Source organism: Eublepharis macularius, chromosome 3, assembly GCF_028583425.1.
Source record: "Eublepharis macularius isolate TG4126 chromosome 3, MPM_Emac_v1.0, whole genome shotgun sequence".
Taxonomy (NCBI): Eukaryota; Metazoa; Chordata; class Lepidosauria; order Squamata; family Eublepharidae; genus Eublepharis; species Eublepharis macularius.
Window position 1 is genome coordinate 154,972,798 of NC_072792.1, and position 26,897 is coordinate 154,999,694.

General features: G+C 43.1%; 1 protein-coding gene across 1 annotated transcript in view; it reads left to right on the forward strand.

Moving 5' to 3' along the window:
- Positions 1–24,095, forward strand: part of LNX2 (ligand of numb-protein X 2) — an 84,602-nt gene extending 60,507 nt beyond the window's left edge. Inside the window, exons 3-10 of the mRNA XM_054974776.1 lie at positions 1,815–2,062; positions 5,162–5,361; positions 6,835–7,203; positions 12,110–12,253; positions 15,233–15,410; positions 18,245–18,476; positions 19,996–20,154; positions 22,668–24,095. Of these exons, the coding sequence (XP_054830751.1) occupies positions 1,815–2,062; positions 5,162–5,361; positions 6,835–7,203; positions 12,110–12,253; positions 15,233–15,410; positions 18,245–18,476; positions 19,996–20,154; positions 22,668–22,803 (1,666 nt within the window). The 3' untranslated portion in view covers positions 22,804–24,095. The remainder of the gene's footprint in view (positions 1–1,814; positions 2,063–5,161; positions 5,362–6,834; positions 7,204–12,109; positions 12,254–15,232; positions 15,411–18,244; positions 18,477–19,995; positions 20,155–22,667) is intronic.
- Positions 24,096–26,897: the final 2,802 nt, after the last annotated feature.

The following is a 26,897-nucleotide window of genomic DNA, read 5'->3' on the forward strand; positions in this document are numbered from 1 at the left end:
ACAATTAGTTTGTGCTCAAAATGGCATGGGATGGCAGCCCCATGATTATGGAACGATCTTCCCAGGGAAGTGAGCCTCACTCTGGCTTCAGGAGGCAACTGAAAACTTTTTAAATTTAGGGTGGTTTTTGTTTAGCCACTTTTTCATGTACGAGTAGTTTTTAATTGTTGTAAGCCACCTTGAGCTCCTGTAAGTAGCAAGGTGACTAATAAATGTCTTTAAATAAATAAAATAAGAAGTTGGAAGGGAAGGCCAGTCCTGAATGTGGCGATGAGGTCAAAGGCACTGTCCAATTGGTACTCTTGTCCAGTAGGCATAGAACTACTTGCTTGGGCAAGAATCACTGTTTTGTTATTGCTGAGAAACCAAGTGATTTTACAGGGATTTCAGGATCATCATTTGAGTAAATTCATACTGTGTGCATCTGTCCAAGAGAGAATTGAATATCTTAATGAAGATCTGCAGTATATTGTCATCGTTACAGCACCATTTTCAATGTGTTAAAGTGCTTTGGACACCTTATCCTATTCAGGCTCAATGAAACCATGAGAGCTACCATTTTTAGATGAGGGATGCTGAAAAATACTGCAGATTGTTCAAGTTCATCCAGATGTATCCAGCTCTGACTTCATGGTTGAAGTCCAACTCTCAGGTCCAAGGCCAACCAATTTTCGGTTATTCCAGACCACACCACCCTGAAATAGACTTGGCTAGCCTAACATTGAAATGGTCTGACTCAGTCTGGGTAGTTTCCATTGACAAAATAATCTGCTTCATTTAAGCATAAAAGCTGAACAAAATGTCAGCATAACCCTGAGGCAACTTTGGAGCATGTGGCAAGTCTGTGGGCGAGCTAACAAGAAGATTAGAAGAATGAGGCACAAAATGTCATTATTTCCTGGTCACTAACCCCACCCCCTCCAATATTACCCTGTTGCTTCATTAGCATCCCTTTGATTTATCAGATTTTCAGGTTCAGTAGATTCCCTTGCAAGCCATGGACCCTTGGAAGCATTTCCACCTCCTCTCTAATCAACTGCCACAAGTCTCGGGTGGACTTTAATCCCCAGGTTCATGGTATTGAGAAACATTAATATATAATAGTTGCAGCAGTAATGGAAATATACTCTGCCCAAAGTCATTTATTAAACACAGGTCAAAATTACTCATTTGAACCTTGCTACCTTTCATTTGTTCCTTCTTAAGTGTTTCGGGGGTGGGATGGGAGAACACACACACACAAAATTGCAAAAGAGCAGATAGCAGGTTAATACATGACAGAATATTCTCCACAGGATTCTGCTTCACAGAATAAGGCCTGGTTCATGCATGCAGGAAAATGGGGTGGGAATGAGATGGTAAAATGGACTTCAAACTGCAGCTGGTGGGTTCCAGCTCAGAATGTTCCTTTGCTTAATTTAAAAAAAACCCTCTATGTAAATAGAAAATTAGCACAATGAGGAGAGAGGGCCTGTTCCTTTTCTTAATGCACTGGTTCCCTACTACCAGGGAGTTTTAGGGGAGTATTCTAAAATATGATCCTCAGCCTGCACCCTGAAGTGGCGTAGTCCATTATTCCAGCCTTATGCTCCTGCCTGCACGTATAAAGCCTAATATGTGCATTTGAGGGATAAATGCATGGAACTGGCCACGCTCATCCAGGCACTACGAGCTGGCTCCATACTGATCACTCGCTCAACTTCATATTGGACATATACATGTAGGAATGTTGTGCTTTTCTCCCCCTGCAGAATTCAAGGTGATTTTAAGGTGATCCTTATTTTTGTGAAGGCATCATAGCATTTCCTTTCTAGGTGTCCTGGGGCTTCCCATCGCAGAGCTGCCTTGGAGAGGAGAAAAAATAGCAAATTGCTGGCAGACACAGAGAGTGAGAATGAGAGCAGTATGATAGATCGGCCAGGTTCTCAGTCTCCTGATGTGGAGCACGCTGGGACAGGCACAGCACCAGCAGAGCAGAACTTTACATCAGCAACTGTTCCTGTGTGGACCGATGAGTCTGGCCTTGACAACCCGGCCTTTGAAGAGAACACGGGGGCTGACCGTATGTCCGTTTTCTCTTTTGACATTGTTTGATCTGCCTCTATTAAAACCTGTATTTTAGGACTAGGATTTTTCTCTTGCACAAAAGTAATTCACTACCCAGCCAGTTTTTAAGTCATTTTAAAAATTTACAAACCCTCTTGTGAACTAGTTGGGCTATTAAAAGAAATCGCCATTGATTTGTTGTATGAATTTTAATTGACTAATCAATTAAGCCTTACTTAATTTGCATGTGAATAAAATTATAGTTCTGACTAAAATGTTTTAGTTTTTTAGATGATACGTGTATGTATGTGTTATAGCAGATGCCACTTCAGAAGAGGCATTCCTTCCTGTGTGGAAAAGAAGGGGAAACACTTCTTTCTTAGAAGGTTTCTGACACCCATTAAAAATTACAAACTTTTATTTTACAAAGCTAGTGCCTGATTAATGAGTGTGCCTTTTTAATCTAAATATTTTTTTACTCTATTAGTTTAATTGATTAGTTTACTAAATGTAGTCGTCCTAGAAGTACTTCATCAGAAAAGATGGCTGAGAAACGTCCTGCATATGAATAACAATGACATTTGTTTGGATGTGCAGTTCTCCAGTTTTTAAACGGATTGTGAGCCATGCAAGACAACTGATTTCCGTTCGCATTTTTGCTGTACCTTATGAATCACATGTTACAGATCCTCCATCCACCCTGACTGATTTATAGGCAATGTGGGGAAGTGCCTTTTCCTGTAGCAGCTTCACTGTGTCCATCTAATTATCCTTAGACTTGTTTACGTAGTCTAGAGCAATTGCAGCTCTTCTTCTGCATTTGTTTTTCACTTTCCCCTTCATGCTGCAGTTTCTCAATGGTTTGTATCCATCCTCCAATCAGTGCTTGCGGTAAATTGCTTGCACTCAACTGAATATAAAAACGGCCGTGATGGATTAGACAAAGTTCCATCTTATCTATCTCTGTGTCCTCCTGTGGTGGCTGGACAGATTCCTCTAGAAACTCACAAACAGGGCATGCAGAAGATGTCCTTCCCCTGTTGTCTGTCCCCAGCATCTCACATTTAGAGACATACTGCCTCCGGGTGTCGATATATTGCCTCTGCTATCATGGCTAGTAGCCATAAGTAGACTGTTCTCCAGGGATACGTATAAACCAGTGATAATCACTCAGTGGCTTGGGAGCCACACGTGACTCTTCTAAGCACTGTTACCCAGTATGGCATCTGTCCCATGTCTTAGGAAAGTGGGCGAGATCCTTGCTTGGAGGCGCTGGTGTTTGGCAGGTGGTTCCCACCTTGAAACAGCCATCTTAGAGGAACAGATAAGCTGCAGGCCTTGAGGGGCAGGCCACAACTGGGGAATGGAAGTAAATACAGCTCTTTCGGTCGATGGCAAGTGCACGTGCAGCTCTCTGTAAGCTGCAGAGTGAGAACCACTCACTGATCTACACCAAGTTATCTTAGCAAGAGGCGTAGGCCTGTACTTCAGCTTGATCACATAGGGGCTTTTCCATGGATGCAACCCTTGCTCGGTAGTTGAAGAATACTGTGGTGTTTCAGAATAATGTAAAGGTGCAAACATGTACCTTAAAACAGAATTGGACAGCAATGATGAAATATCACATTTTAATGCAGCTGTAGAAAGGGTGCTGCGAACTGCACATGAAACTGCCTTTATGCCAAGTGAGACCATGTCAAGGTCAGTATTATTTACTCTGACTGGCAGACTCTCTCCCGGGTCTCAGGCAGAGGTCATTCACATCACCTACTATCTGATCCTTTTAATTGGAGATGCCAGGGATCGAACCTGGAACCTTCTGCGTGCAAAGCAGATGCTCTACTACTGAGCCATGGCCCCTCACCACTGAATGCTTCTTAGCCATATTGCATTAAGGCGTTTTCTCAAAAAACTACTTCTGGGGCCACAGCATTTAATAGATCAGTTAGATTAATAGTTTTAAAAAATTTTGATCAGTTAAAACGGCACCTTGGCTAATCAGGCAGAAACTCATTTTTTAAAAAGTTCATTATTTTTAATGTAAGTCCATGGGTGGCAGAAATTATCATAGAAGCAGCATTCGTCCTTCTTACCGAGCAGTTTGTGACGATTCAGTACTCTGCTTGTGCCCCCATCAAGCGGACTCCCATCTATGGCGTGTTATCTTGTTTCCACAAAAGGAACCGCTGAGTAATGTGGTGACCCAGCAGTGACATTTCCAGCATCTGGAATTTTAGAGAGGAAGAGAAGCCTTATCTGAGAGGAAGGGGGCCTTTCCGTTTTTACTTCCTAGTGCGGCATGTGTCTCACCATTCATTCGTGCCCTGCTTTCCTTCCTTTTTGCCTGCCTATATTTATGCATCAGTGATTTTCTTTTAAAAACAAAGCTTCTAAGTGAACCCTGCCAGATGAATGAGAGGACAGCAGTTGTCTGCCTAGCTTCCTGATCCTATCAGCGTTCTTTTAACTTACCTGTGGATCACACTAGACATGATGAAAGGGAGAGGGGGATCCTCATTTGTTGATTCTTGTGTCCACCTATTCACATCTAAAGAATATGGGGAGAGGTGAGTTGGTCTAGAGGCAGTGTTGTATAGCGGTTAGAGTGTTAGACTAGGATCTGGCACTCTGCCCTGGAGGTTTGCTGGGGGAACTTGGGCCACTCACATACTCTCAGCACAACCTGCCTCGTAAGATTGTTTCTAGGATAAAATGGAGCAGAGGAGAATGATGTAAACTGCTTTGGTTCCCCATTGGGGAGAAAGGTGGGTTATAAATGAAGTAAATAAATAAATAGTTTTAAACAATAGAGGGGCCTTCTGGAGAGGAGAGTAAATCTCTGTTCCCTTCTGATCTAGCTGGACCAGTGGTATGATTTGGCAGTTCCATATATCGCAATGGTAGCCTACCAAGGGCTTAGTTTGTCTCCTGTTTTCCCAATAGGTGGTAGGTAGCCAAAACTAGCTGGGCTGCATTTGCCCAACTTTTGAACTGCTGGATCAAGCCTGGTTTAATGTACTTGCATTGATATGTCAGATGTTGCTCTTGTTTTGTTCAATAATTCGCTCTGTTGCAAATATATTTAGGTGCATGTTTTTGTTTCCTAACTGGGCAGCAACTCATCAGCCACCAAGTTTGCCGGAAGGCGAAATCACAACCATTGAAATACATCGGTCCAATCCTTATATTGAGCTGGGAATTAGCATAGTGGGTGGCAATGAAACACCTTTGATCAACATTGTTATTCAAGAGGTTTATCGAGATGGGATTATTGCCAGAGACGGAAGGCTCCTTGCTGGCGATCAAATACTGCAAGTATGTGCCTAATATTATATTCTTCTCAACTTGCATCTGTCTGGACTGTGCAGAGCTATATCAGATGATGCGTGTTTCCTGACAGTTACTTGAAATTCTTTGTTATAGGTATATTTTAGCTTAGCAGGTTCTAGTTGGAAAACATCATTATTCAGGCAAAGCAGGGTTTGCTATTTCAATATTGATACCAGTCATTTATGTGACTCTTGGGGTTTTGCCTCCTAGAAATATTTCTGTTCTGCTGAATCTCTTTTTTAATTGGGAAATAAAAGCAGAATGATCCTGTCTGTCTTTTATGAATAATGGGAAATGCCTTTGTTGTCTCTAGCTTTATAGGCCTTCTTCAGTGCCCTTAGAGGTTATGTTTGGATAAGATGTTTACACATTTTACCTAGTATAGAAGCACATATCACTGCTGTTCATTTATGTAGCATTTTTGCTATATGAATTACTTCACATATTCTAACCTAAATTTTACATTTTTGCCTAAATTTCTCCAGAAAGCTTGCTCCCCTCTAAAAAACAGAGGGTAGTCTAGGTTTGAAAAAAGTTGTTACTTGTGAACTTAGACATACCCTTCTAAATATAAACTAGGGCTGTTTCCACACTGCTCACCTTCATCTGGAACAGGGTGCAACGTCGTGAGAAAACCACAGAAGATAGCGTCTTCTCACATGAGTTTTGTGCGACATCGCGCAAAACTCACACGAGAAGACGCTATCTTCTGCATTTTTTTCACGACATTGCGCCCCGTTCCAGATGAAGGTGAGTAGTGTGGAAACAGCCTAGGTGTTCTAGAGTGTGCATGTGAATGACAGGAGGTGGGATATTTGTGTGATGGGGAAATCTGTCAAAATATCATTGGATGTTGCATGCAAAAGTTTGCTCATGGTACGTGGAGGGTCTGACTTAATAAAGGAAGCCACGGCCTTCAGTTTGCAAGACCTGAGCAAGGCAGTCAGTGATAGGATGTTTTGGATATCATTAGTTCATAGAGTTTCCAAGCCATAAGTTGAAAGAGGCTTGACACCACATAACAAACAAAGACAAACTTGGGGGTCACTTGGAGCAGCAGCAGTTTTGAGGATCCTGAAAAATGGGCATGGCAGAATGATCGCTGAAAGTGTTACAGAGGTTGCCGAGTCACACCTCTTGGATCACAGGCTGCCACCTGCAATCCAAGAGGTGTATTGATATATAACTTCCTTTACAACTTTACAAAGGGCACTTGAGTGCATGTCTTGAATTGTGCACAGTGTGTAATACCCCTAAAATTATAAGCTTCCCCAAGTGCAGTATTTAAGACCCAACTGTTCAGAGCATATTACAGAAGCTGTGTAGACAAAACACTAGGTTGATTTTTGGCCTTGTGTTCACAAGTGGCAACATCCAAAGAATTTATGAAAAAGCAATAATTGACTCTTAGGAACATTTTGAGGAGCAACATGTGAATGTTTTCCCTAATTCTTTCAGGTCAATAACTTTGATATCAGTAATGTGTCCCACAACCATGCAAGGGCTATCCTTTCCCAGCCTTGCACAGTTCTCCATCTCACTGTCCTCCGGGAGAGGCGGTTTGGAAGCCGAACTCACAACCACAGTGATAGCCCTCCTCAGCGGGAGGACAGTTTTCACGTGACTCTGCATAAACGAGACTCCAATGAACAGCTTGGTATTAAGCTGGTGCGGAGAACGGATGAGGCAGGAGTTTTTGTCCTAGACCTCTTAGAAGGTGGCTTGGCTGCTCAAGATGGCCGACTCTGCAGCAACGACAAGGTGTTGGCTATCAATGGCCATGACCTGAAGCACGGCACACCTGAATTGGCTGCTCAGATTATCCAGGTAAGTTATATTGAATGCCATTGGGTGTGAATACAATAATAGTCCTCTGCTAGAGATCGATGTTGTTAATATTACGAGTTTCAGCTAAGCAAAAACATTACCAGAGAGAGTATAAATAGAGGAATGCCATGTCTGATTAATAGGGCATATCTACAGAGCGCTGAGGCAGCTAATTACCTTAACATTGCCTTTCCTCAGAACTTATTTGAGCAATGAGGCTGCTTCCCATAAGAAGACTGTACTTTAAAGTGGTTTTCTGTAGGTCATTTGTTTGTCACAGGAAAACAATGTTTTTGGTTTGTTTCTACTTTTTGAGGTAGGCATGGGTTTGCCAGAACACTATGGCTGTGTATAGATACTAGTTTTTTAAGGCTTCACAGACGAATGGTGTATCTTGATTCAATGAAGAATTATTTACTGGCAGTTATATCAGACAACAATGAGCTAGTTGAACCAATCTGGGCCATTTCCAGACGGCTTACCTGCCTCCGGAACGTTGCGCCATGTTGCGGGGAAAACGCGAAATATCGCGTTTTCTCGCGTGAGTTTTGCGCGACGTCGCACAAAACTCACGCGAGAAAACGCGATATTTCACGTTTTCCCCGCAACATGGCGCGACGTTCCGGAGGCAGGTAAGCCGTCTGGAAACGGCCATAAGGAGCATTTTAAAATGGATTCTTAAAGGCAGTTTAGTATGATGTAGCCTCTCCAGTTTTAATTAGTGATGGCCAGATTCTCCTGTCTGGGGAGACAAACTATTTCCAGCCAAGCAGTTGGTGAATTAGAACTTCTCCTGTTCAGCATTGATGGTGTTGACCTCCAACTAACTTGACCCAGAACGGTTTGGCCTTATCAGTGAATAACAATGGAGGTACCTTTCAAAATGAAAAGATATACTATTGGCCTCTGTATCATGGCCCTTTTGTTACTGCAGAGAAGCTCTTCTCATTTTGGACCAGGAAGGGTATCTACCAGGATAAAAGAGCAAGATTTGTGTTCAATAGCACCTTAAAGACCAACTAGATTTCCAAGGTATGAGCTTTCGAGAGTCAAAGATCCCTGAAACTGCTGGGATAAAAGCTCAGTTTCCTTCACTCAGTGAAGGAAAAGAGCTGCAGAAAATCAGAGTGAACCCTAATTTTATTTATTTTATTGTTTATACCTCACCTTTCACCCCAGTAGAAACCCACAGTAGCTTATATCATTCTTCTCTTCTTCATTTTGTCCTCATAACAGCTGTCTGAGGTAGGTTAGGCTAAGAGGGGATGACTGGATGCAGAGCCCCCAGCAACTTTTCATGGCAGAGTGGGGAATCGAACCTGGCCCCCGAGATATAAGTCCAGTCCAACACTCTTAACTGTAACCCGACACTGGGTCTCACGTTGCCAGTGCATTGGAATATGACCTGATCATAAATTGGCTGATGATGATGATTGGATCCTGTGTTTTGACAAGATTCCCCCATAAGTGACAAGCTGATTAGTAAAATTCAAAAATCCCCCTATAAAATGTCACAATCTGTACATTAAAGCACTTAAGAAAATGGACCTATTAAAATGCTTTTTGGATGTGAGGTGGAGGTGGGACAGCGGGTTTCAAACCAGGATTTTAAAACACTGAATTCAAAGAAGAAAGAAACATGGCTAGAGAGGGGCACAAACCGGGAAAATTCCGAACCGTGGGGTTCATGGTTCGTCACGTTTCGTGAACCACAAATTATCATGAACTTGCCCCGGTTTGCGAACTGGTTCATTTGGTTCATGAAAATGTCACTTCCAGGTCAGCAGAAGGTCTGCAGAGAGCCCCCCCCTTACCTAGGAAACTGATTGATTGGCACCAGACTGTCTGCAGTGACTAACCAAAATACAAACCAAATGGACCAGGCTAAAATCTGTCACGGTTCATGAGAAATGAGCTCCCACAAACTGCCAGTTCACGAACCACGAACCAGCCTAGTTCCTGCGAACTTCAGTTCGTATTTCAGTTTGTGCCTGCCTCTACTTGTGGCCCCTGTAGTGAGGGAGGGGTCAGCACTGCTGAAGCAGGAGTAGATGGATGAGCCCACCTACCCCAAACTGTAAATACGATAATAGTAGAACTCTTCCTTCACACAGTTTGTATCCCTCGTGTATGATTTCTGTTCTTTGATTTCCAGTTTTACACATGTATACTTTCTCAACTTTCCTATGAAACCAGTATTTAACAGGATAACTTATGGCACATCAGATAAACAGAATTAAGTTTCTGCTTCTGTGGAAATTACTGTGACATCCTTAGCTTATGATAACCATATTGTTTGGCCGCTATAATATACCAAGACATTAAAATGAGATTACCGACTTATCTATTATACATTAACTCCCTTTCCTTGTCTACTGGTGAAGTACTCAAGGCGCATCTTCATTGTTGTCACCCTGTAAGGAGGATATTACAGAAGAAACCCATTTTCTTATATGACATATCCAAGTACCAGTTGCCAGTGGAGGAACTGCATAAATATGGGTTGGGAAGCTTACCTTAAGGACTGCATTCTCCCATATGGACCTACCCAACCACTTTGGTCATCTTCAAAGGCCTCTGCTTTGGGCGGCCCTGCCACATGTGGCGAGATGGGTGGTAACGCAAGATCTAAATGCTTTTAATATCTTGATTTTTACCACCTTGGGGGACCCTATTTGGGTGGAATGGCAGCATATAAATATTTTAAATAAACAATAAATTAATATTCCGCCATTACCAGTGACAGAGGACTAAATCAATTTCCAGCATAAATTGTTGTAGCTTCATCCAACAGTGTACTATTTTAGGAAGTCAGGGATGCCTCCATATCCTGCCAGTGTTATCGTGGATGAGGCAAGTATGTTCCCCCCCCCCCCCGGTCAAATTACAGAGAGGGAGGGTTTGCCTTCTCATCTAGCACCAAACTTGACTCCAATGCTTGCCTTCTTTTTTAAAAATTCAGTGCTTATATTGATATAATGTTGTAATGATAGGTGTAGCAGGTTCTCTGAATTCCTCACTTACATTTTTTAAAAGTAAATCTCTAGCCCCTTCCCTTGCAGAGAGAGGCCTTTTTCTTTATATCTTCTCAAGGGAAGGGGCTAGAGGCTTATTTTTTAATGGATGCTGCAAGTTCAGAGAACCTGCAATGCCTGTCATTACAACACTATATTGATATAGTGGTATTCTGGTTCTGATTTTTTTAAAAAAAATGCAAAAGTCCTGGAGGGAGGGGGCCACTTCTGGTGCCAGGTAAAGCAGCACAGTTTGAAAGGGACAGGGACACTGCTGCTCTAGGCTCCACCCCTGCAGAGATCGGTTTGCCACACTGGTGCTGGCCTCCAGCTCCTCACTTTGGGCCTGCTGGCTTAGGTGTGGCTCTCCAATTTGGACCATGATGGCGGGGGGGGGGGATTAGGGATAGGTGGTGGAGGCGCTCTCCTTTTATCTTTCCCCTTGCAAAGACAGTGTGTTTGTTTTCAATCATTTTTTAAAAATCCAGCCCTTATATTGATATATCCATATAACCATGTGCAAAAAAACAAAGAGGGCAGTGTTGTGACACCTCCGATGATGCCATCAATGATGACACCACCCTTTCTCAGGAACGGCACATGAGTAAGAAAATAAACTGACTCCCAGACTGTAAAAATGAAGAGGGAGGTCCGATGTGCAGAAAGACCGAACATAAACCAATTCCAGTGCTTGTGGATCAGCTGCTTTAAAAAAGAAGAGTAAGCCGAGAGTGCGGAAAAGTCCAATGACGGGGCACAAACATGGGCATGTAAATATTCTGATGCCCTCCCAGCTTCATCCTTCTGCAGCTTGTCTCTGTGTTACTTGATATCTATACAGCCAGCTGCTTTGCTCTTGATCGCTCACTGGACCCCATAGAAATGAGGCAGCTCCTATTTACTCAGATCACTTACCAGATTAAGTACCAAAAGTAGATGGTCATAGACCATGCCATTATTTTAAAAATAGATTTGGCGTTTTTATATACTTCTTTTCAGCTGGATTGGTTCCCAAATTGACTGAGAATTCAAATCTGTTCCACTTTTAAAAATAAAATAAAACCAGTTGCTGAGATGAAATGAGAACCAGTATGGTTATAGTAATTAGTGTTGGTCTAGTATCTGCGAGACTCAGGTGCAAACCCCCACTCAGTTATGGAGGCTTGCTGGGTGACGTTGGGCCAGTCCCACACACTCAGCCTAACCTACCTCACAGGGTTGCTGTGAGGATAAAATGGACAAGAGCAGATAACGATGTAAGATGCTTTAGGTCCCCACTGGGGAGAAAGGCAGGGTATAAATGAAGTAAATAAAAACACACAGTTCCATCTTTGCTGTGTTTTTTAACAGAGTAAAAGAAGCTTCACCAAATGCTGCAGCATTTCTTAGAACCTGGTGGAATGCTGAGAAGCTGGGACAGAGAGCTGGTGGAGATGATGTGGGGCGGGGGGGGGGTGTGCCCCAGATATTTCTGCTCCCACTGTCAACCCCAATGTCCAGTGCTAGTGGCTTCAGTATCTGGGTTTTATGTTTTCCCTGTCCAATGATAATGGATTCCCTTGTGGAAGTGCAGGGCAACAAAAGTAATCTGAGCTGCTCAGATGACCGTTCTCAGGAGAGGCCCAGTAACTTTATAAATGGATACTATAATAGCAGTGATGCCCTAATGTAGTTATCTGGGCCTAAGCTTGAAAATGTCAGCATCAATAATCACACGAATTCATAAGTTAAATATATAACTTGTGCAATGTATTCCAGCTGCAAAGTATGCTCATATTGATGAAAAATAACCTTTCCTATTGTAGAGCATTTAAAATGTGTTTGGTTCTTGCGAGCACAAGCAAACATTTCATGTTCCCCCCCCCCTCCTTCTCTACATGTATATTCTGCAGGCCAGTGGTGAACGGGTGAGCCTCACCATTTCCAGGCCAGCTAAATCCCAGATTGTCAGCATCCTCAGAGATGGTGGGACTCATTCCATCAGCCAACACCAGTCTCATCAACTATATCATAGTAATAGGCCCAGCCCACATAAGGTAAGTCTAAATGAGATCAGATTTTACCAATGCAGGCCCTGGATAAGGGTGTGCAATGAATTAGTGTTAACATTGCCATCCAACAATATGAGAGAGCCACAGGTCAGTGAAGCTCACAGGTCAGCACTTTCCTGTAAACAGTAGAAAAGAGCAAGAATCCAGTAGCACCTATAAGACTAACAAAATTTGTGGTAGGGTATGAGCCTTCGTGAGCCACAGCTCACTTCTTCAGATACCTGAAGAAGTGAGCTGTGGCTCACAAAAGCTCATACCCTACCACAAATTTTGTCCGTGGCTCACTAAAGCTCATACCCTTGCACAAAATGTGTTAGTCTTATAGGTGCTAATGGATTCTTGGTCTTTTCCACTGCTACAGACAGACAAACATGGCTACCTATCTTGATCTATTTCCTGTAAACAGTGTATTTTATCAGATATTTGCAAAGACTAGCATTTGCTGTAGTGTTAAATGAACAAGGATCAGCATCTCTCTCTGCAATTTCGATCTAAATAGAAACTTATTGAATATGTTTACTAAAGAATTATAACTGATGAGACTAATAGTGGAATCTTATGTCCACATCTGACCAGAGTAACTCTGCCTAGGATTGCATTGTCATCCTTCCCCTTCTAATTTTACTCAGCAGCTTTTCCTTTCTATAAGTATATGCTTCTGTAATGTCTAAACACAAATGAAGAACATTATCAGCCATATTAGGTCAGTCATAAACACAATCAAAATCACCGTATGTGAGCTAAGAAACAACTCACCAAAATCCTGCAAGGGTATAAGAAATAACTGTGCTAAATCTCCATTATATAATGTCTACTGCTGAGTATAACTGTTGAAGAGTTAAATGTCAATGAATGTTGCTATGAAAGGTAAAGGTAAAGGTAGTCCCCTGTGCAAGCACTGAGTCATTACTGACCCAGGGGGGGATGTCACATCACAACATTTTCTTGGCAGACTTTTGTTACAGGGTGGTTGGCCATTGCCTTCCCCAGTCATCTACACTTTACCCCCCAGGAAACTGGGTACTCATTTTACTGATCTCGGAAGGATGGGAAGCTGAGTCACCCTTGAGCCGAATATCTGAATCGGGCTTCTGCCAGGATCAAACTTGGGTTGTGAGCAGAGCTTGAATTGCAGTACTGCACCTTACCACTCTGCACCACGGGGCTCTCTGTTGCTATGAAAAAGAGTGTTTAATACACCAAAAACAAAACATCACCCATAACAAGGAAGACAAAGAAGCAGGATATACAAAATAAAATTCCATTACAGGTAACCAGTCACTTGCCCGTTTCAAAAAGAAGTCTTCATCAGGTACATTACAATATCTTGCTTCCAAATATTTATTACGTAGTTATACACCATATGCAGTGCTTGCAGTCAGATTCTTTAGAAGGAATTGAGCTGCAAAGGGAGTAAACTTTTTGGAAAGATGGATCGGAGTCTGTGATGGACACTGAAGCCCTTGTTCTCCTATAATTCAGAACTAGTCATAGTCCTCAGCAGGTTTTGGAGCTTTCACTAGATGTTACCTACATTTCTAGAATTATCTGTGTTCAGAATGACTGGTCAAGCCTAATTCAGATATAGGCATGCACTGAAGAACCCCTAAGCATTTAGTTAGCTTTCCTATATCAAATCATTTTAATTCCTGACAAGAGGTACCCCACAAATAACATTTTGGATTCACTACCTGCTATTGTACACAAGTAATGCTATCACAGAATCTCTCCTTCCATTCTAAGCCTTTATTAATGAAACATTATCATTCAGCATTCTTAATATCTGCTCAGGCAAGAGAAAATCATACTATCCATTATAACAACTACATAGATCATGAAAGGAGAGCAATTACATGAGTCCAAAAAAGTATCTTGCCCAAAGATAAGCAAGGAGCACCTTCTAGGAAGAAGCTCCTGCTAAATTCAGATTCTCATATTTATAGGGTCTCAGAACCATCTTCTTAAAAGAACTGACTGTCCCAGTTGATAAGAGCTCACATTCTTGGCTAACTAATTATAACTTCAAACACCGTGCACGGTTATCTGTATTTGAAACATCTTAAATTGCTAGTTCATTCTGTCTACTTTTTATCTTAACAAAGTCTTCATAAAATTAGTGATATATTTTGGCCCTTAACCAGTACATCTATCCTTGAATCACATCTTCGTTTCTGTGAAGTTAGATATTCCTGCCATTCTCAGATGCTATGTGCACTTGGGCTTCAACACATAGAGCTAAACTACAAGAGACGAGTTACATGAGAAGGAGCACATGAAGGGAGCCTCAATGTTAACCAGGAAGCTGAGTTTTAAAAGAGATTGGAAGGCTCGGTCAATTTCCCCTCTCTACAGAGCCAGCAAAGATCTCTCCTCCTCTTCGCCTCCTAGAAGGAGAGGTGAAACAAAAAGGAAATTAACAAACCCTCTGAGGAGTGATCTTTGCTGGCTCTGTAGAGAGGGGAAATTGACAAAGACTTCCAATTTCTTTTAAAACTCAGCTTCCGGGCTAACATTGCGACTCCCTTCACGTGCTCCTCCTCGTGTAATTCGTCTCTTGTAGCTTAGCTCATAGTATCTACTGTTAGACAGCTCTTCTAAACTACAAAAGGCCATACAACTGTGAAACTCCTCTGATCCATGCCACTCTCCAAAGTTGTTCTATTATAGGTCCTGTTGAGGCATGTCAAGCTATGGGGCAGACCAGTCCTGTTTCTGTATGCAAAGGCATCTGCTATAACATGGTTGGTCAATTCCTTCAACTGTTCTCCTTTAGTTCTACATATATCCATGACATTTGCACGAGTGAAAGACTAGAAACGTGCACCGTTGTTTGCATTTCTAGGGAAGATCCCAAAAGCATGTGGGGTCTGGTGGGAGGTCAAACTATTGCAAGTGATTAAACATGATTTTAAGATCATGTGAATTACCATTTTAAAAAAAATACTATTCACCATCTCTTTGAAGGATCTTTCCCAGTGCGTTACTTGTCAAGAGAAGCACATCACAGTGAAGAAGGAGCCCCATGAATCCCTCGGCATGACTGTGGCAGGAGGCCGAGGCAGCAAAAGTGGAGAGTTACCAATATTTGTCACGAGTGTGCAACCCCATGGCTGTCTGGCAAGAGATGGAAGGATTAAAAGAGGTGGGAATTCCAAACAGCCCGACTGATGATAGTTCCAGTTCCTCTGAGGAACTGCACAAATGGTGTTCTGTTGTAATGAAGAGGGACTTCCATTCGTGTTGATAGGAGGGCTTAAGCAGGAGAACTTCATGGTGGGGGGCAACCCTCTTGCATAGTAACACAACCGCTTCCATGCAAACACAGAGTGCAGTCATTAGAAAGCAGCTGAGAGGACAAGTTGTGAACCGAGAAGTTCAGATCTCATCTCTGCCATGAGCTTGGTTGGTGGCCCAAGGGCAGAAGCTCTGTCTGTCACCTTCAGCTGCCCGTTTGCAAAGTGGGAATAATAATGACACGTGCAGATGATACGAAATTGTTCAGGGTGGTGAAAGCCAGAGAGGATTGTGAGGCACTCCAAAGGGATCTGTCGAGGCTAGAAGAGTGGGCATCCATGTGGCAAATGAGGTTCAATGTAGCCAAGTGCAAAGTAATGCACATTGGAACCAAAAATCCAAAATATAAATACAAGTTGATGGGGTCTGAACTGGCGGAGACTGACCAAGAGAGAGATCTTGGAGTCATGATAGATAACTCACTAAAAACGTCAGCACAGTGTGCGACTGCCATAAAAAAAGCTAATGCTATGCTAGGGGTTATTAGGAAAGGGATTGAAAACAAATCAGCCGGTATCATAATGCCTCTGTATAAATCGATGGTGAGGCCTCATTTGGAGTACTGTGTACAGTTCTGGTCGCCACACCTTAAAAAAGATATCATAGCACTGGAAAAAGTACAGAGAAGGGCAACTAAAATGATTAAAGGGTTGGAACACTTTCCCTATGAGGAAAGATTGAGGCGCTTGGGGCTCTTTAGCCTGGAGAAAAGACGACTGAGGGGAGACATGATAGAGGTTTACAAGATAATGCACGGGTTAGAGAAGGTCGAGAAAGATGTGTTTTTCTCCCTTTCTCACAATACAAGAACTCGTGGGCACTCTATGAAATTATTGAGCAGTCGGGTTAGAACAGATAGAAGAAAATACTACTTTACACAAAGGGTGATAAACACATGGAATTCGTTGCCACAGGAGGTGGTGGCAGCTACAAGCATTGCCAGCTTCAAGAGGGGACTGGACAAATATATGGAGCAGAGGTCCATCAGTGGCTATTAGCCACAGGAGATAGATGGTATTCTCTTTGTGGGGAGGTGGTGCTCTGTTGTCTTGGTGCTGGAAGGAAGGCAGTGGGAGGGCTTCTGGTGTCCTGGCCTCACTGACAGTCCTTTAGATGGCACTGGATTTCTAGCCACTGTGTGTGACAGAATGTTGGACTGGATGGGCCACTGGCCTGATCCAACATGGCTTTGCTTATGTTCTTATGTTCTTAATAATGCAGTGAAAACTGTTGTGGTGCAGTGGCTAAGCAGATGAGATGTGATCCATGAGGTCCTTGGTTCAAATGCCACTTCTGCCACAAACTCAAGAGGCAAATCAATTACCACCACCCCTGGGACACACATAATGTGGAAGTAATCGTACTGGCCTCCCTTACACCACTGTTGTAAGAATCACGAGACATCAGTTTGGATCTAGATGAAAGTTTCCATTAGCAGAAGATTGTTCACGGGGAGAGTAGACAGGGCCTCTCATAATACTAGAGCCTGGGGTCATCTAGTGAAGCTAAGGGGTGGGAGATTCAGAACAGACAAAAGGAAGTACTGCACACAGCATAAGTCTCTTCTTCTCTAGATGCACACAAGACTGTACATCCTGGTTTGGCAATATGTGCAGTTGACTGGAGTATGTTTTAGGGAAAGGGAGTTGTGCGCAGGACATTCTTCAAATGCTGGGTCATGCATCTGAACCCTTTTGTCCCACATTTAGTCTGTTGATCTCCAGGACTCTCACAAAGGTTCTAGAAAGCACAGGTCAGCCTTGCTAATGGGAGAACTGTCCAGCACAGACCCTGCCAACCAGTGGGTATTTATTTTACCTTCCTAAATGAATTTATACTTATTCCTACACTTATGGCTATTTATTGGGGGGGGGGGGTCAGTGTTTGACCAAAGCTCAAAAAAGCCACATTCTAGAATTTTATTTATATACTGTAAGTCTGTACAGTTTTTAAAAATCAAGTTTTCCAAGCTTAAACTTAACATAACTTAAAGTCAAAACAGTAAAATACTAAAACTTGCATTATAGCATGCAAAACTAAGAAAAAAGTTACTTTTCTTTTGCCCAGTTTATTTTATTTATTTATATTTGTGTAAGTATTTCTGTGCTGCTTTTCTCCTGAGGGACCCAAAGAGGCTTTACAGATACTTCCAAAGTAAACAATATAATGTAAATAATCAAAACCAAGCAACAAGCCAGTATATCCTGTAGGCCCGTGAGCCAAAGGCTAAGGGCCAAGAGCCCTTAGACTTGCCTGTCAACTCGTGCCTCCAGCCACTCCCAGCCCTTATATCTGCAAGCAGGAAGGAGACCAGAAAACCACAGCTGGGGTGATGGGTAGCCGGCAAGATGTTCACCACTAATTCCCTTTCCTTTGCTTCTGGTGATCATGGTAAAAGCGTATGAAACTGTACAGAAATAGAGATGAACCTCTCTCCATACATCACAGAGGCAGCAATACTGGCAAAATACCACAAGCTTCATCTGTGACTTTGTAATCTGTTAGCAACAGCACTTGCACAGCACGAGTTGCTGTCAACTCTGTATTCATACCTCATACATACCTATAGGATCCAGGTGCCAGTGAGGAGCTGAAATCAGCAGCCTCGTATTTGCACAGGGAAGTTACAGACCACCTGGCCCATCTAACCGAGGCTTTTTGTTCACTTGCATTTTTACCCAGGTGATGTGCTGATGAATATAAATGGCATTGATCTGACCAACTTAAGTCACAGCGAGGCAGTGGCCATGCTGAAAGCCAGCGCAGCCTCCTCAGTCGTTGCCCTTAAAGCTTTGGAGGTCCAGATTGCCGAAGAACAGCCCCAGGCAACTGATGAGCAACCAAGCACCCTCAGCGAGAATGAATACGATGCCAGTTGGTCACCCTCGTGGGTAATGTGGCTGGGACTTCCAAGGTACTGCTTGACGCCCAAACCTCTATCCTTGTGTGTGACCTTCTGTAGCAATGGCCTTTTTTGTCAAGACAGGTCTTCAGGTAGCCTTTGTACAGTTTGTTTCACTTCAGTAGCTAACCTTTTCTGGCAAATATTCCATAAGTCCTAAGTGTGAGAGGGTGCAACTCTAGAACGCACTCTAGAACACACTACAGAATGTGAGTAGGTAGCCCCACCTCACCCTCCCCTGAGATGCCATGGTGTGTTTTTGAATCTTGAGTCTGAAAAGATTTATTTATTTATTTTACTTCATTTATTTCCCACCTTTCTCCCCAGTGAGGATCCAAAGCTACTTTCATAATTCTCCTCACCTCCAATAAAGCAGAATATAGATGTATTAAATAAAAATAAATAAATAGATTTTGTATTTGGCCTACTGAACTGGAGAAGCCATAGAAGAGGCAGGCAGCTGTACAGGTTTGACTCTTAACCAGGCTTGTCAGTCCACACAGCACCCATTATACATTATAGATTAGGGAAGAAAAGAGGAAAAAATCTTACATTTTTCTTTTTCTTCCCTGCTTCCAGCCATGAGTTTGCACAGTTTCTTGTCTGTATACATGTAAACAGATGCTTGTTTGATTGTATGTTTATAATATTAATTCAGAAAATTATAGATTAAGAGGTAGTTAATGATTAGGTCAGTGATCCCCAATGCTGCACCTGTGGGCATCATAGCACCCATCAGTGGTTTTCCTGACCAGTTCACCAAAACTCTGCTCCTCCAAAGCAAAGAACTTTTTCTATCTCATAGGAGCAGAAGATGCTTCAGAAGAATTGGGGGGCACATCACCTTTGGTACTGTCTATTCAGAAATAGCTGTCCCTGGAACCTCCCAACCTTTTGTAATTACACCCCCTGGCAGCCATTTTATGATTGATTTCACCCATCCCACTTGACAGCCATTTTGTGGTGGTGCCCACTACCCTTTCTCAAAATTCCAAAAATATGCACAGAATCAACAAGTTTGGGGACCCCCTGGGCAGGGCCGGCGGGCCTATTGAGGCCAGGTAGGCGGTGGCCGCAGGCGCGGGGTGCCGGAGGGAGCGCCGGAGGAGGCGCAGCGGGCGGGAGCGCGCACCACAAAGCACCAGCCTCCTATCCCTCCCACCCCGCGCCGCTGCCACCGCCAGCACAAGCCCCCAGCCAGGCGCAGCCACCGCGGGCAGGCATCTGCGGTGGCGCAGGCAACCGAGTGGGATAGCTTGGAGGCCGCCCGCCGCAGCAATTGGGCCGGCGGCAGCGCGTGCGCTCCTGTGATGACGTCACGCGTGATGTCAGCCCGCCGCGAGCGTGGTAAACCCTTGCGCCGCCCCTGCTCCTGGGTTACTGTGTTTTTCTGTATATTTTCTTGATGTGCTCTGGTGGATCTTTGGACAATCTTTATTGTAAGCAAGTTGGAGTTCCAGTTACAAAGGGTGGTATGTTTTAGATATGAATAAGTAGAAAGATCAGTGTTTTTCACTTTCTTGCTGCACAGCTGCCTGCATAGCTGCCATGACGTCGTCCTACGGAGGAGCAATTTAGCAAGCTGGGGCTTCAGCATTGTAGGTGGCTATGAAGAGAACCACACGAACCAGCCTTTCTTCATAAAAACAATTGTCCTGGGGACACCAGCGTACTTTGACGGAAGACTAAAGTAAGCCTTGCTATTTTGTCCTTTATGCTTCCTTGAAAGTGGAGGTCAACAATCGTAAATTTATTTATATGTTTATTTTGCTTTACTTATACCCTGCCTTTCTCCCCATTGGGAACCCAGGGCAGCCCACATCATCCTGCTCTCCTCAGTTTATCCCCATAACAGGTCTGTGAGGGAGGTTAGGCAGGGAGTGTGAGTGGCCCAAGGTCACTCAGCAGACTTTCATGGGAGAGTGGGGATTTGAACCTGGGTCTCCCAGCCCCTAGTCATACACTCTAACCACTACACCACGCTGGCTCTCCCCACACAAAACTGTAAGTCATTCTGCAGCAAAGGAAGCATAAAGTCTGGGTCAAGGAAATACAGATTGCATTTCTGTTGAAATTAGACTTCAGCAGTACCTGAAGGGAGTAACATATAGGATTTGATAACCAATAAGCATATAGTCATTCAGTATGGCTCAACGTGGTTGTTTATTCTTTACGTTTTTGATCCCGCCGTTCCTCCAAAGAGCTCAGAGCAACATGCATCCTCTCTTGTGAAGGAACCCTGTGAAGCAGGTGTCGTCAAAAGACAGTGACTGGACTAAGGTTATCCACCGAGCTTCATTTTATTGTTTGTTTATATATTTATTTAAGCATTTATATCCTGCCTTTCCACATAGTTCAAGGCGGCTTGCAATAATGATTTAAAAACATTTCCAAATTAAAACCAAGATAAAAGAACAGACCCCCAAATCTCTCCCTCCCACCCCTCCATTAAAAGATGCTTGCTATTCTCACATGGCAGCTCCTCGGCAGAATCTGTAAGACAAGACCAGGACTCTCTCCTCCACACCACCCTAATTCGAGCATACACTACTGCCGGCTCCTTTCTGGGATTTGAATGAGGCCTGAGGCTAGGACTGAATAGGATTGTCAGCTCCAGGTTAGGAAATTCCTGGAGATTTGGGGCGTGGAGGCTAGGGAGGGGAGGGACTTTAGCAGGGTACAAGGCCATAGACTGCACCCACCAAAGCAGCCATTTTCCGCAGGGGATGTGATCTCTGTAGTCTAGAGATCAGTTGTAATTCTGGGAGATCTCCAAGCCCCACCAGGAGGTTGGCAACCCTAACCTTATAAGCCTATATATACTGCAGCCTCAGATCACTCTTCAAGCATAGAAGATAATACAGGGGCAAGCCTTTGTGGATGATAGACAGTGTGTGGCCTCTAAACTGGCCAGTCCTGCTATGAATAAGCAGAGGCAGAGCTACAGACGTTCTGGCTGTACTGCACCGGAGCTGCTTCAGCTCCAAGGCCTTGTTCTAGCTGCAGTTCCAGTGCAGCCCTCTAGTTGTAACTCCCTCTAATGACTTGGTACCATGGACTTTGGCTTTGAGTACAGCCCTTCATAGCCCCAGCCCCTTCCCACTGCCTTCTGCAGTCTAGAAGAGCCGCTTCACGTATTTGGTTGGTTTTGGCACAGCACACCATTAGAATGAGAAGGCAAGATGCACAGCCCTAACCACATAATAGAAATGCTCCTGCAATTTCTCTCTCCCCAGCCTGCCCAATAAATGGACCTGCTTGTGAAAAGACCACCTGACCTGTTTGCAAAGACTAATGCTCCTTCCAGTATAAGGGGATCAATCCACTGCCACGCAGTTAGCTAGTTGATACCTGTACTGATTTCCCTGCAACTAAGTCTTGCAATTGGGGGTACCTATTGGAATAAGTTAGGAACTCTTTCAGCTATTCCCAGTATCTCCAGTCTCATAAAAAATAGTTACACCATCTGTGCATGAAGGTCAGTAAGTGGCTGCACCTCAGCTCTGGGATATGCTTCCTCAGAAGGTTTCTAAGGCAGTCTAGGAATTTTATTTTGTGGCAGAGAATTTAATAGCTAGGAATGTGTAAGGGTTTATTTTTAGTCCTATGTTGCAATAAGGTACTTATAAGACACCCTGCCAGCGCTATGTATTTTGTCATAATACTGTATTTAAAGAAGCCTCCTATTTTGTTGCAGCTTTCAGTATTTATAAAGACTGTGACTTTTCCGTGACCTGTGTGGGTTATGGCATATATACTGGATATTTCTATTTCATTCTTGGGTCTGGCAGGCCCACGGCATGGCTAATGACAATAATAGTAATTTAATTCAAACTCAAACCCCTTTCCAGCATCCTTCACTTGACATTGCCTGCATGTTTCCAGCCTTTTTTCATTATCCCTCAAGGCATTCATGATCAGAAAGTTCATTCTCTGAGGCAGGAACCTTCATTTGTTTGAGGGCTGTGACCTACTTTTAACCCCAACCTGCTAAATTGGGACCCATTTTTAATTTTTCACCAGACTTCTGCCTCTCTTCTCCACCCTCCCCCTACTTGGTGACCATGCCTCTGGTACAATAGACTGGTACCCTAAGTGGTGGGTCTAAGTCCAGTGACTGGGCTCTACAGTACATGGACATGGTAGCTGCGGCAGATTCCTAACCTTCACTGACCCTCTTTCTCTCTTGGTTTCTCTTCTTAGATGTGGCGATATGATAGTTGCAGTTAATGGACTTTCGACGGTGGGCATGAGCCATTCAGCATTGGTTCCTATGTTGAAGGAACAGAGAAACAAAGTAACTTTGACAGTTATCTGCTGGCCAGGAAGTCTCGTATAGACCTGCAAAAAGAGAAAGAGAAAGAAACTTTGGTTCAAGCAGCTTACTTTTTTCTAGATGGCTGGTTTAAAATCCTCAAAGCTGTGTTTTTTGTTGATTTCTTTCTTTACTACTACTGATACAGCTGGTAATAAGCTGGGCCAAAAACTGCTGTGTTCATATCTTGGGTGGGTATTCGGGAAGGAAGATTCTCAACCTTACTTTGTGCATCTTTCCATCTTGAAACCACTATTTCTGCCATGTTTTGGTTTTATTTGTGTTATTTTCCATGTTGACACTCAAAGCATCCATGTGCACATACCACACTGTAGGATCCTGGGGGTGTTTTCAAGGTTGTCTTCCTCTGACAATTGTAGTGCTTTTCTTCTTTTCACACAGGAGACAAGCCTGCCAGGGTTCTCAGTGCCAGCTGTGCTGGGCCCTGTGTTGATAGCCTCTGGTGCAAACATACCGGCAGAATCAGTATAGGGGGGAATGGCAATTGTCCTCCAAAAATTTGCAATGGGAAGCAGCACCAAATCCCCATAACAGGAGGTGTGAGGCCTTTCCTGTTTTGCTTCCAGGTTTGCTGCCATCATCACTAGGGAGGCAGAAGCACCTTTTAAATGTTGTTAAAGTGTATTCCCGGTGTTACTATTTAACCAGAGTGCTCCTGCGAGCCGCACCTATTCTTGAAAGTGTTTGTGTCTCTCAAAGCATGGGCAATTTTGTTATGGCTGTCACGCAGAAGCAGCAGGACACAGTTCCATGAAGCGCCTGCCCCACAGAATATAACCCTGCTGTGTGAGAGTAGCGCAGCACACGGATTGCCCTCAATTGGGTGAAAAGTTGCTAAGCCAGTGCCAGCTGCCACTAGGAATATGCAGAGCTAGCCTGGAAACTCTCCATGCAAGGAAGCAATTGATATTAATCCACTGTAGCATTTTCTCCAGTGGGTTTCCTCATGGTGGTTGTAGCATATGGATCTGCCATTATAAATCAACAGTCCCTGTTTTCGTTTTCAAGCATGGTGTTTGCTTGTGAGAGCACCCTTGCCATTCAGTTATTGTATAGATAGGGTCCTCAGGGGCATTGGGTGCACTGGTATGACTCCACCATCAGCTTTACATCAGATATACCACCAGTAGGCAGCCAGTCTGTAAGATCTGCTCCATCTCATGGGTTGTTTCTGCATCAGACGGACACTCAAGTGTGTCCTACACACCCATGCTGCGCTGTGCTATGGATATGGTTGTGTATACTCTATGCTGAAGATATCCAAATGTGTAATCTGAATAAATTATGAACTTGCATCTATGTCTGTATTTTGCATAATTTATTCTGCTTCCACTAGCCATAGGCATCCTGCATTTCAATGACACTGCAGTCCATGTTGGCTCGACACTTCCTCCTCTCCTAAACTTCCAAAATTTCACCAGTTATTAAATGCACCTTTTCAAGTTTACTTCTTCATCCATAAGGGCTAGAACCATGTGTTTTTTTCCTTTTAAATGAAAGCTGAGATTCTACGAATGTTAAATTCTCCACTCTTGTGTACTGCTGTTCATAGGATATTCAGCATACACTCATCTTTGGCCATTGGTGAATCGGACATTTTCCAGTGTGCAGCTTGAACAGCAGATGGGTGTGAGCCTCTGTATAGGAGGCTGTACTGGATCAAGATTTGTGTCTGCAGCACTTATTCTATGCTGCATCATCCTTAATACAGTGTATAGCGTGGTCCCCTTTCCTGGGTTGGATGTGCAGGTGTCTCTACCAACGGAGGCAGCTCTCTGCCTAATTTTAATTTCCCTTTTAAATTTTTGCAAGCCAAAAAGTACATCAATCATCTCAGTTCAGCTTTCCTTTGCATAAAAAGGAGCTTCAATGGCAGCGAATCATTTTTTGTGTCTTTTAATATTTTTTTTAAAAAAAAACTTAAAAGGGACAGGCATTTGTGAACATCCTCCTCATTCTCACCCGCTGTATTCTTTCATAATCTTTGGAGAATCTGTCTTCATAAAAAACTGTTTTCATCCCATATTTTTATTCACATGTCATCAGTATTCACTGAATAGGACAAAAGCCTGGGATTTTTTTTCCTAAATGAAGTGCAATAATTGGACTATTTCTTAGAAAAGTATTTAATGTATAAATAAGTTTGTACCCTGCAAGAAAACAGGATGTGATGACCCGCGATGCAGGCAACAATAACAAAAAAATTGGGGGGGCCGTTGACCCTACAATGTTAGCTTTTGTTGATGTTACTGTTCCAAATGAATGTTTTACTGTGTAAGAATTTTGATGAACCTTTTTTTCTAGGGAAGGGGACCTTTTTACAGTTTATATTGCAGTTGTCTGTAGCTCTCTTGAGAGGCTCATATGTGAAATCAGAAGGGTATTTTAAGAAAAGGGAAAAGCTGTTGCTAGGAGTGCTACAATACAATTTCAGGAAGCCCAAAGGAGAAACTTTTTCTATCTTTTTTTCCAAACAGAGATAGAATTGCACATTTTTTTCTGTCATGTGCTAACAAAAGCCCAGATGCCTTCACATTAAATGCTGAAACAATCTGTTCACATATACGGAATAATTTTCTTTTTCTCAACCTACTGTTGAATTGCTAACTCGCTAATTTTATACCAAGAATCGTGTTTACATTTCTAAATCAAACTGATAGCTTCATGCTGATTTTCAGGTGGTCTGAAAGAACGGGCACCCTTTTATAAGGCGCAGAAGCGCCGGCTGTCACCTAGATCCAGACCTCTATGTGGGTTTAAAAGTCTTGCCTACTTAATAATGCAACCAAGCTTTTGAATGGTCAAAAATTGGATGAAAAATCTACCGTATGTACTATCATGCTAGTATTAATTATCAGAGAATGTATTTCAATACCATTACATATATTCATTGTGAGATTTGTGTGGGTTTTTTTCTTTCCCTGCCTCACTTAGGGAAATGACAGGGATATTACAGCATGACATTGTTTTCAAGTACCTTTGTTCAAAATAAAGTCCACAGCCAGTATCAAAGTTGTTTTCTTATTGGTATAATATGAAGCTTTTTGCTTTCTTACTGTTGTTCCATACGGTATATTGCTGTGTTGAATTTCTGTCTTGGAAACTGGCCCAATCTGAAGACACGCCTACGCAAATCCAGACCCAAGAGGGGGATGCTCTGATGTGTACTAAGGCCCCAAATGAAAAAACTACACCTTGCACAAGGGATTGATGCTAGTCTCTTAGAAATTTTCTCTTTGAACACCTGACTCCCCTGGTAGCCAAATTGCAAATGGCTTCTGAAATTTCCCTTAATTTCAAAAGCAGTTTGCAGTGTGACCCCCAAAGGAGAGTGCTAGTGTTTCAAGAACATTTCTTCATGGACAGGACTTGGAGAATTAGCTTCACAGATTCTGCAGGAGCAGGCTAAGAGCACACAAGCTTGCAGAGCACCCTCTGTTGAAGTGATCAGGGATCTCCTTGAAGGGCAGAATCATCTTCTGGCTCCTGCAGCTGCCGCAACCTCTTAACTGAGAAGGGGCTGGTCTCCGTTATGGAGAAGCTGATGCCAATGTGACATCATAGAAACATGGCATGCCAGCACTGATGTGTGATACACCAGAATAAGTAAGTACAGTGGTGCAAATGTCCTGAGATCTGGAGTTTGAACCTCTTCTGTATTAAAGCTTATAGCTGGAAAACGAATTGCATCCCATCCAAAACAAAAAGCACAGCTAACGTTCCGGTTATAGAGCAGCACTTTGGAAACGAAGTGTATGACAAGCTGCTATAAGCATAGCAGAATGTGTGCCACTGTGGGCAGAACATTCCACATAAAATTGAGGTCTCCCGTGAAATCCTCGAGGCAAAGCAGAAATGCTTTTTGCTCTGACTTCATGAGCCAGTAGTTGCAAGCACTGCCATAGATGTCATGCTAGGGGGCGAGTGCTATTGATCACAATCTCTGGTACTGGAAATGTGCTCGGAGGGGATACTTATTCCTTTGCCCTATCTTTTACCCCTTCCTACATATATACTTGTTCCTTTCTATGATCTTGTAGTTATATTGGGTTTGTTCTTTTATGCCTTGTGTCTTAAATTATTTCAAACATCAGAAA